Here is an 11,374-nt window from a genome sequence, read left to right as displayed (position 1 = left end):
GCAGACAACTCACGGTTTATAGGTAGTCTGTTGCCAGACTTTCTGTGCAAAGTATCTGTTTATACACTACAAAATTATACAATGGCAACAGACATATATTATATTACAGTATTCATTTTTTTAAACATCATAAACATACAAATGTAAAGCAAAGTACCCCAGACCAGCTAGTAAAATTTTACAAATTAAAAAAAAATACCCAAAACTGCCCAGCAGCTCGATAAAGCAGTACTTTTTTGTTCAATAACCCCTTTGATTTCATCCTAAAATACATTCATAAAAATTACCCCCAACCCTCCCCTTCTGCTTAAAAATATATAAAAGGGGATTCCATCTCTAGTTTAGTTGTGTAGTCTCAGCAATTTCATCTTCTGTTTTCTGAAGTTTTTGATATTTTCTTTTGAAAAATCCAAGCTGGAACAAAGAAATCCATAAATTTAGTTTGTACAACAGTGCAGCATGTTTACTGCCTGGCAGGAAAGTAGAGGTTAATGATCTTTTATACGCTAACAGCGAATTCTGATTTCTCATTCACACTGGGTGATTTACCCCTTGCTCTATCCCCATTTCTGGCTTTTGGTTTTTCTCATAAGGATTTTAATTAGAAAAAATGTAGGTGAAAATGCAGCCTTGTGAGTAGTGATGAGCGGCATAGGCAATATGCATTTTCACAATATTTCGCAAATTTTTCGCATAATATTCACAATAATTTTGCTAATTCTAGAATTCTTGATCTCCCATAATTATTTTTGCGATTGCGCAAATCGGCACTAATGATGCGCATATTTTTTGCGCAATACGTGCAACTTCACATTTTATCAGGTCTGAGTAGATATTACTGATTGGTGACATCACAGCACTATGTCTGTAGCATGTATGTATGTATGGACAGCAGAAAAACTGTAATTCCTATCACACTACCTAACACCCTGCCCTGGAACCTATCAGCTACACTGTATCACCATCTAACCTACACTGACTATCTCCCCCTAACTATCTGTATTATATATATGAGATAACTAACTATTTAATGTAATTGGATAAGGAATAGAATCCAGAGGAAAGCACAGAGCACAGCAATGTCACTGCTCTCTCTCTCAGAACCGCAAAAAAATGGGTTCTGGGGAGGTTCTTATATAGTAAGGGATAGGCAACTTTCCTATTGGTTGCTAGGGATGTTGCTAAGCTCTGACAAAGACATTGCAGCCTTCTTATTGGCCCACAAGCAATAAGGGAGGTTACTGATGAAAAAAAAATCTTGATTATGAATATAAAGCACTATATTCTACAACTTTGCGAATTCTCGAAGTGCCGATATTCATGATAAAAATTCACGATTAGAATATTCGCTATCAACACTACTTGTGAGCTGTGTGAGACCCTGGTATGTCAGCAGTGTCCTTCCTCCTACCTGATAACCTAAAATCCCTCACTACAAAGGGCGTGGTGCTATAGACACAGCTATCGGGAACCTGAGAAGACGCTACTAGACCCAATTTGGGAAGTGTTCAACCTAAGGTCACGGAAAGCAGATGGGGGCAAAGAAGCACTAAGTCATCCAGTCTCAGGAGGTTATGGATGTGATGGTTTTAACAAGCACCAGTAAGGGGCTAAAGAGCTCCATCACCTCTATGTACACATCTTGAACATGAATTAAAGGCACATACAAGCCACCTGTAGGCTATAGGTTGTCCATATGACAATCTATAGCATACATCAGGATCATAGAGCTCTTGCTTATGCAAACAGCCGTAGCAGTTTTTGTGGTCCACAAATTGCGGATCCACAAAACACGGACAGCGGCCATATGTGTTACCATTTTGGTGAACAGAAGTTCGGGCCCATAATATAACAGTCCTATCCTTGTCTATATTTTTATGGATGCCATGGAACAGACAAACGGATGTGGACAACACACAGGGTGCTGTCCGCTTCTTTTGTGGTCCCATTGAAGTGAATAGTTTCGTGTGTATGAGCCCTAAGACTGTATTCACACAGCATTACTGCAGAAAAAAAACACGATTTCACCACACCATACAAACACATCCTAATGAGCATCCTCCTTGTGCTGCCCCTTTTTTACGTCACAGATCTTTCATAATAATATCTGTTTATGGGAAGCTAGGTCACTAGTACCTTCCACAAAGCAGCCACAAGAGCAGCGAGAAGTACGAGTCCGGCTATGACGCTTCCAACCACCACACCGATGGGGACTTCAGTTTTCTCACTGGGTTTTATGATGGTGAGCGGGATCTATGATTAAAAGTGAAGAGACATTAGATGAAGATCAGAATACACTGTCTTGCCATAATCACACTGACAGGGGCCAGTGTCTTCAACAAAGAGGGAGCGAGGAGAAAGCCACTGCCAAACACCTCAGACAACACTTCATCTCCCAGGAGAATAAAGGATTGGACACATTGAAACCCAACATTTGCTACAACAGTCGTTCCTCCTTCATTCTTTTCTATGGATGATCGACAGCAAATCCCCAATTACAGAGGGAGATGTGCTGCCGATTATTGGGCATCGTTCATCCTAATGAAAGATGCCCATTAGCCAATAAACGAGCGTTTATTCATTCATCGGTTGATTGGCTGCTTGATTATATAGGCCAAGTAACAAGAAAGTGCGTTTGTATTCCCCATAATTGGCCCGAAATCATACAGTTTAAGGGTTCATTCACACGACCGTAAGTGTTTTTTCGGTCTGCAAATTGCGGATCCGCAAAAAAAGGATACCGGACGTGTGCGTTCCGCAATTTACGGACCGCACATGGCCAGCGCTATATAGAGAATGCCTAAGCTATCTTCTTTGCGGGGCCACGGAACGGAACAACAGATGCGGACAGCACACAGTGCGCTGTCCGCATCTTTTGCGGCCCCATTGAAATGAATGGGTCCGCACCTGTTCCGCAAATTTGCAGAACTGATGTGGATCCATTTATACGGTCGTGTGAATGCATCCTAATAGTTGGTTAACGGATCCCACCAACATAAGCCAGCTCTGGTGACATTACCCTAATGTGTATGGCCACTTTAACCCCATTCCAGATTTAGTAGGGGTGTTTCCGGTTGTGCAGAGAGCCCCTGAGGAGCCGATGAAGAGGATAGGAGTGGCAGTGGTCCTGATGAGGTGTTGTGTCATGGTGTACTCTCTCAAGCTGTTGCTCCTTGGGCATCGGTGCAGTGAAAAGGTGGTTTAAAGACTTATGCAAGTCAAAGTATAAAAGTCTCTCTTTACTCAGTGTAAAAGATAACTTGTAGTACATCCAGCAGTAGTTTGTACAAAGTGCAATTTCTATTCCCAGAGGATGAGGTATGGTGGCTGGCAAAGTGGTAGTTAATGGCACTTCTGATACGCTATCTCTCAGATGACTCTCCCTTGATCTTCTGCCTAACAGCTGTAAGCTGGCACTAGTGGATATCAGTGCCCACTTTGTAATGCAGGCTTGGAGTTGTACTGGCCTGATTGTAATCTGGGTGATGTGTGTCTTAGGCTACTTTCACACTTGAGTTCAGAGCGGATCCGTCTGATGTCTGCATTATAGTTTAGAAAAAATTCTAAGTGTGAAAGTTGCTCAGACGGATCCGTCCAGACTTTACATTGAAAGTCAATGGGGACGGATCCGTTTGAAAATTGAGCCATATTGTGTCAATTTAAAAACGGATCCGTCCCCATTGACTTATCTGTTTGCCTCCGCACGGCCAGGCGGACACCCGACCGCTGCAAGCAGCGTTCGGGGGTCCGCCTGCTGAGCGGAGCAGAGGACAGACGCTGCCAGACTGATGCATTCTGAGCAGATCCGCATCCACTCTGAATGCATTAGGGCAGTACAGATCCGTTCGGGGCCGCTTGTGAGAGTCTTCAAACGGAACTCACAAGCGGAGCCCCGAACTCTAGTGTGAAAGTAGCCTGAGCTGTAGTCACTTACCTGCAGCAGGGTCTGGATAGCTAAGGTTCATGGTCACTCTGCTTTCTGTAAAAACTGTAGCTTTTAAAATGTCTGTCCTTCTGTATTCTTGCAGTCTCTCTGGAGTAGTGGTCTCACAGGAGAGTTGGATCTAATGCTGGTTCCTAAGACCCTTGGAGTAGGAGCAATTGCATGTGCTTCCTGACCAGTCTGGGTCAGACTCCCCCTCTTGGCAGGAAACAGGACCAGGCCACTCCTACCAAGAGGGGGGAAGAACAGGATGGTTAACCCTGTCCCTGCCAACCATAGCTTGTCATGCTGGTGTATATACATTACATAACAAAACCTATCACAACATAACCAACCAGGTCTGGGGTACTGAAGTTGTGCCAAAAGCTACACAGATGAACTTATGTATATTATACTCACCAATAACTTGCTATTGCTGATGACAAATATATCCGGGTTAAGCGTCTCAAGTGTTGCGCTTGCTATTAACTCCAATGACTGGAATGACGACTGAAAGACAATGAGAAGAAAAGCAATGGTAGTTCGTCAGCCTGGATGGAACCACAGAACCCTGCTGTTTAGTGGGTAGGTTCATCTTTAATAAGCCAACGAAGGCAACATGAGTACATAAAATGAAGGCTGCCTGCAGTCACCACTAGAGGGAGCTAACTGCATACAGTTAATACTTTGAGCTTAATACTAACACAGTACTCAGTAGTATGTAGACAGTATGCAGTTAAGCTTCCCCTAGTGGTGACTGCAGGTAGTAAGCATGTTACCTTCTAAATCTACATCTATGCTGCAGTTTTGGCATTCTGTATCAGAAAAAGAAGCTCTGAGTGCTATAAAAGTATACCAAGGAGTCAATAAGCATGAACATTGAATTATTAAGAAAAAAAAACTATGGTATTCAAGGGCTGACACTGACTTTGTGGGGCACATTGGAGTATTTGTTAGGTAGTGCCTAATACCCCCTTATGAATTGAATAGTTTTTGCGAGCACAGAACTTCATATGCAGCATGCAGATGGATTTTGGTGATTGTCTAGTGTGTGACACAGTGAGAGTTTGGTCTGGGAAAACCGGTATTTTCCTCCCAGCATGTGCTGCTGGGCTGATTTACAGCCAGGTGAGGTCAAATACCGGACCGGATTTTAAATGCCGATCTGGGTTTTGGCAGCACCTGGCTGTCCTTAAATAGGAAGCCAGGTCTCTGTGTTGGGATATGGGAGCCTTATGTCTGGATGAAGGCTTGCTACCTGTTTGGCATGAAAACAGGTTGGTGTTGCTATCAGTAAGGACTCTTTGAGGCAGAATTGCTGCATGGTGTGAATTACCACCAACACCGCAAGGGGACTTTTTGTTTGATTATGACTGTTTGTTTTGTCACTCGCCTAAAGTGTGACTAAAACACTGAACAATTTGATCCAAAGAACTTCTTGTTGCCTCTATACTGCGTCCGCTAATCCTGTCTACCAGAGCGAGTCCCCACAAGTGATAGACCCAGCCACCAAAGGGGATCTTTAAACTTATGGAAACTTGCATGAGTGTCTTCTATACTACAGAGGTGCTGGTCACTTATACTATTACATTATCACCTTGGTTGTGGTTGTGGCAGATCCACAGTGTTGCTTAGTATGCAGTGGAAAAGTTGTGGCATTCTAGATTCGAAATCCGTAGCATGTGGGTTTATACAGATTTCTCCTGCATATTTCACCCTTTGCAATACAGAGGTGAAATATGATGGACTTTCCATGATAAAATACATATATAATACATGCATTTTTTTCTGCTAGATTTTCAGTCACTTGTGAACCCAACCTAATACGTATGTCTGCACCAGGTATTGTTTGACTAATTGATTTCCAAACTATATGAAGGCATTCGGGACACTAATATTTCAATGATTTAGTTAGCATATTTTCCACAGCTATCAAGCCCATGGCAGATGTGTCTTCTAAGTATTCATTCCACTCGGTATGTTCCAATTGTGCTTGCCATCGTATGCGCTAATGTCTGGATGAGACTGCCTATATTACACTTTTTACACATAGCAAAATGTTCTACATTTAAAGACAAGACTAAATATTCACATATGAAGCCACCTTCATTTCACCGTTGCTGTCGTGAAATTAAAACTCTGTACATTGACTTCCTAGTGATTTTTTGATGGTCTTGCCAGGGCCAATCTGAAGAAACAGAGCTGCATTGACCTAAAGAGCAAGTATTTACTTACAGATGCGAAAGTCCCATTCCAGATTCTGGTAGACACATTGACAAAGTAATCTTCTCTCAGCTGAAGATCTTTCATCAGACATTTGAATGTGGTGCATCTTGTATTATCACAAGTCTAAAATGATAACGTTTAGACATAAATTATTATTTAGAGAATGTTTTGAAATGTACCATTTGTCTGGAGTCCTAACTAAGGCTGTATTCATATCCACATCAGAGATGATCTGGCTGTCTCATTCAGCATATTTGTCTGGCCAAACACGGCATTTATGCTGGAAAGCGCCACCACCGGACCTCATTACAGTCAATGGAGCTCGGGTGGTGAACTACTGAATCTGGCAATGCCAGATACGGTGAACTCTGGAAGGCTGTTCTCTGCCGGAAAAACATGCCAGAAACATAAACATGGCCTAAATGTAGCATAAACTATTCACAGATCCCCTTAACGAAAAGCTGGGTCACTTTATTACTTTAATTGCCCCAGCTGTGTTGCTAAAATCTTGTATTAAACTGCTGTAGCGCATGTCAATGAGTCCTGAATATTCATGAGCGCCAGATTTCTTCCTGCCGTTGCTGCTTATTTAGTTGGAAAAAACTGTCAATCAATGGCAAGGGGCAGGGAGAGGGGGGAGCTCATGAATATCTGGACTCATCGGTATGAACTGAAGCTCTTATGACTTAGAAGATAGAGAAGCATAAAACTGGTGATGGATTCCCTTAAAGGATGTTGGGAAGAGGTAACATGAGAGGTTACATATTTGTGTGGTAGGACAGTAGTTTGTCCATCTAAGACCAACTTTAGTGGTTTACATAGGCTAGATTCCTTCATTTCTTGGGTCAACTCATTTCTTAGGTGTGTAGACCTCAGATTTGCCCATGCTATAAAAAATTAGGGGGGGGGGTACCAGAACTGGCTGAAGATCATTATTTTACATTTCTATGTCCTAGTATCTACTGCAGGACACATCATCAGTAATGGAGAGTGAAATGACAGGGGATCTATGTGAAGAGCTTCTACGTCCCCATGACACTTTCTACCTTGTCCCTCAGAATTTACCGTAGATATGAATCAATGCATAGAAACAAATATCCAACCTCATTAATGTCCGCAACCTAACTGCTGCTCTTAAAGTAAGCTAGGATGCCAACATCAATGGAGTCAATGCCTGACAGCGACCGTTATCGTGGGAATACAGGCTTATGTTCGTTCAATAAAACAAAGTTGCAAAAAGATCCTTTCTATGCCTTTTCTATAGACCTGTCTGGAGTTCTCCTTTAACTTATACTACTTACTAATTCCTGGATGTTCGTAAATTTCTCTTCTGTGAATGAAATCATGTATTCTTTTTTTCCTATGTGAAGAGGATTGGTGACGGCATTGCAACTTATTCCTTTAACCTAGAAAAGGAATGAAAACATAAAAATACTTTTCCAACAGTTCTGTGCCAGTAACAACAGCTTCAGGTTAGATGTCTGGCTGTAAATCCTTTGTTTGTTGAAGGGGATCTAAGCAGCGAAGATCCGCAAAGGCCAAAGCACCTTCCGTGCAATTAGAAATATACAGTAAACCATTTCCTTGAAGTACTTGCAGAAGATTTTTCACAGCCCCGTTTAGCAAGAAAAATGTTCCAAATACTTTGAAAGGAATGTCACTGGAATGGATATTTATATATGTGAAGAAGAGGTGCACGTTACTTTACAGAGAAAGGTTAAGGATTCTGCTAGTGACAATCCTCATTCTTCTAACTTGTGACTCTGGCCACTGCTACAGTATTAAATATTACTTCTAATGTAATGGAACATTAAAGTCACCCTTATGTCTTTTAAATGAGACATACCAGAAGAAATGTGTAAAATGCCCTTTAGACTCGTCTGTTAAAAATGTCCACATCAGTATATATATATCCATCATCAATATGCAATCAGCAATGGTCCGACTCTAGGAAAACCCACTGATCAACTGTTCTCAGAAGCTCGTGACCGCTACACAGTGCAAGTACCGTAGCTGTGCTAGTCCCAGCACACAGTATATTGCTCCTGAGGAGGTCCCAAAAGTCTGACTCTGGCCAATCTGATGTTTATGAACAATCCTAAAAATAAGGCATCTATATTAATGGGAGTCTGTATACTCTAGGCAGGGGCCAGGGAGAGCAGTGCAAGCAACAGTTACTTTTTGTGGAGCTTTTATTCTTTGAATATTAACTTCTATTCTGAAGATTCTGCTCCTGCAAGTGTCCAGGGTGGTCTCACTGTGAAGTTCTCTTTGCACTGAGATGCTTCACAGGCCCTCTCTTCTGCTCTGAGTGACAGCTGTGGTTTCCTGGTTGCATTATTCAGCTGTCATTTAGAGCAGAGGGAAGTGACTGTAAAACAACTCAATGCACAGAGCAGGGTACAGTTCTCAATGAAGCTCTGCCTCCAGAGTACTTGCAGGAGCAGAATTTAGCAGAATAAAAGTTCAGATTCACACTACCCCTGATACTAAATAAATAAAAGCTTTGCAAAAAGTATTCGAAAAATATTCTACAGTTTTCAAACCAGCACCAGAATCTGAATACTTTTGTAATTGCATGCAACTAAAAATATATTACAACCACTGAGTTATTCACTGAAATCTGTCTGTATAGCGCCACCTGCTGTTTGCTCCTTTTCTAATTTCTCTCTCCTGCTCACTGAGATGGAAGCATATTCTCAGTTCCACCCTTCAACTGACACCAGCTGCAGCAGAAAGGACACACCCATGAGATGTGGCACTAACTCTACGCTGACAGCTTGAAATAAATCTACCACTACAATTGGAGCAATGAATGGGGAGATCTCTGGATCCATATGAGGTACAGGGCTGGTTCTAGCTGTGTTAGGCTACATTCACATGACCATATGTATTTTGCAGTCCACAAATTGCGGATTCACAAAAAAAAAAAAGTATGATGTTCCGTATATGGCATCCGTTTTTGTTTTTTTTGCGGATCCATTGTAACAATCCAGAGGAAAACAAAACAGGCTGTTTTGAGAGCTCCATTTATACAAGCAGGAAAATAATGCAAGTTTGTGAGCGTTCGCGTGTTTGATTTTTTTAGTGTGTGTATTAAGTGTGCGACTTTAGATTTAGTGACTTCAGATTCAGGGACTTTAGTGGGGGACTGCAGTAAATCAGTTTCTTATCACTGCATTATATTGTATTTTTCTCTTCCTTGCGTAATGCCCGTTTAGTATGTCTTCCATTATTGACAGCGCAGTCCAGTGCACATCTTGTCTAATGTATGCAGTCCTGGAAGAGCAGTTTGAGGGTGCATATCTTTGTTCAAAACATGAGCAAATTGCCTGTTTGGAATCACACATCGAGTATCTAAACAGGAGAGTTTCAACACTGAGAGGCGTTGACAATTTGGAAAAGAGTTTGCTGCTCACTGAGCAAGCAGTCTTTGGAGTAGATTTGGGGGAGGGTGGTAGCAAGGAGGCTGAGGAAAGTGAGGTAGCTAGCTGGGTAACAGTTAGAAAGTGGGGTAGAGGGAAGAGTGCCAGGGAGGCTAGCCCTGATCTGACACACCCCAACAAGTTTGCAAGGTTGGCAGATGAGGGGGATGTCAGTTCAGAGAGAGCACTGCTGCAGCCGGACACTTCCTCTGCCAGTCAGGGGAATGTCGGCTCCAATAAGCAGGGGACCAGGAGAGCAGGGCAGGCCAGACAAGTGCTGGTAGTGGGAGACTCAATTATTAGGGGAACAGATAGGGCAATCTGTCACAAACACAGTGATCGCCGAACAGTGTGTTGTCTTCCTGGTGCTCGAGTTTGACTCATCGCTGATCGGGTTGACAGATTACTGGGAGGGGCTGGAGAAGATCCAGAGGTCATGGTCCATATCAGAACCAATGACAAAGTTAGAGGTAGGTGGAGAGTCCTTAAAAATGATTTTAGGGATTTAGGTCAAAAGTTTATGGCAAGGACCTCAAAGGTAGTATTTTCTGAAATACTGCCAATACCACGAGCCACGCAAGAAAGGCAGAGGGAGATTAGCGAGGTTAACAAGTGGTTCAAGAACTGGTGTAGGAAGGAGGGGTTTGGGTTTCTGGAGAACTGGGCCGACTTCTCTCTCGGCTACAGGCTCTATTGTAGGGATGGGCTGCACCTCAATGGGGAAGGGACAGCTGTGTTGGGAGAGAAGATGGCTAGAAGGTTGGAGAAGTGTTTAAACTAGGGACTGGGGGGGAGGGAAATTACATTATAGGAGGGGAAGATAGTGCAGATAGAGACCTGGGGCAAGGTAATGGGACTGGGGGAGGAGTAGAAGGAGGGACTAGAACATTTCAGAAGGAAAGGTGTAGGGTAAAAAATATGCAGAAACCTCTTAAATGTATGTATACTAATGCCAGAAGCCTGACTAATAAAACTGGGAACTGGAATTAGTGATGTGTGAGGAGGACTATGACATAGTGGGAATAACTGAGACATGGCTGGATGATAGCTATGACTGGGCGGTTAATGTACAGGGTTACAGTCTGTTTAGAAAGGATCGCCAAAACCGGAGAGGGGTCGGGGTCTGCCTTCATGTAAAGTCCTGTCTAAAGCCCACAGTCTGAGACGATACAAGTGAGGGACATGAACATGTGGAGTCACTGTGGGTAGAATTACATGAAGGCAAAAACAATAATAAATTACTGATAGGAGTCCACAGAAAATCCACCACTACACGAGATAGACGAGGCAGCAAATCATAATGAGGTCGTTATTATGGGGAACTTCAACTACCCAGATATAAACTTGGAAACTCAACCTGTACATCTCATAAAGGAAACAGGTTCTTGGCAATAACCAAAGACAATTACCTTTCCCAACTGGTTCAGGACCCGACTAGAGGGACGGACATACTCGACTTAGTATTAACCAATAGACCTGACAGAACGACAGATGTGCAGGTTGGGAGAAACCTGGGAAATAGTGACCATAAAGTAATAACCTTCCAATTATCATTCAAAAGAGTGTTTCTTCAGTGAGGAACAAAAATACCAAACTTCAAAAAAGCTAAATTTAGCTAACTAAGAGAGGCCATAGGCCTAACTAACTGGGACAAAGTCCTCAAAAATAAAAATACGGCCACAAAATGGGATATTTTTAAAAGCATCCTAAAATCTAATTGTGAGAGGTACATACCTTATGGGAATAAAAGGTTAAGGAACAAGAAGAAACTAATGTGGATAAATAGAACTATAAAGAGAGC

General features: G+C 42.4%; 1 protein-coding gene across 1 annotated transcript in view; it reads right to left on the bottom strand.

Moving 5' to 3' along the window:
- Positions 1 to 248: 248 nt before the first annotated feature.
- Positions 249 to 11,374, bottom strand: part of ITGA2 (integrin subunit alpha 2) — a 123,463-nt gene continuing 112,337 nt past the window's right edge. The window contains exons 26-30 of the mRNA XM_044276226.1: positions 7,450 to 7,554; positions 6,158 to 6,271; positions 4,343 to 4,432; positions 2,137 to 2,253; positions 249 to 414 (exon numbers count right to left, since the gene is read on the bottom strand). Of these exons, the coding sequence (XP_044132161.1) occupies positions 337 to 414; positions 2,137 to 2,253; positions 4,343 to 4,432; positions 6,158 to 6,271; positions 7,450 to 7,554 (504 nt within the window). The 3' untranslated portion in view covers positions 249 to 336. The remainder of the gene's footprint in view (positions 415 to 2,136; positions 2,254 to 4,342; positions 4,433 to 6,157; positions 6,272 to 7,449; positions 7,555 to 11,374) is intronic.

The sequence above is a fragment of the Bufo gargarizans genome, chromosome 1 (genome assembly GCF_014858855.1).
Source record: "Bufo gargarizans isolate SCDJY-AF-19 chromosome 1, ASM1485885v1, whole genome shotgun sequence".
Lineage (NCBI taxonomy): Eukaryota > Metazoa > Chordata > Amphibia > Anura > Bufonidae > Bufo > Bufo gargarizans.
The sequence above is the reverse complement of the archived record's forward strand: the minus strand, read 5'-3'. Positions and strand labels throughout refer to the sequence as shown.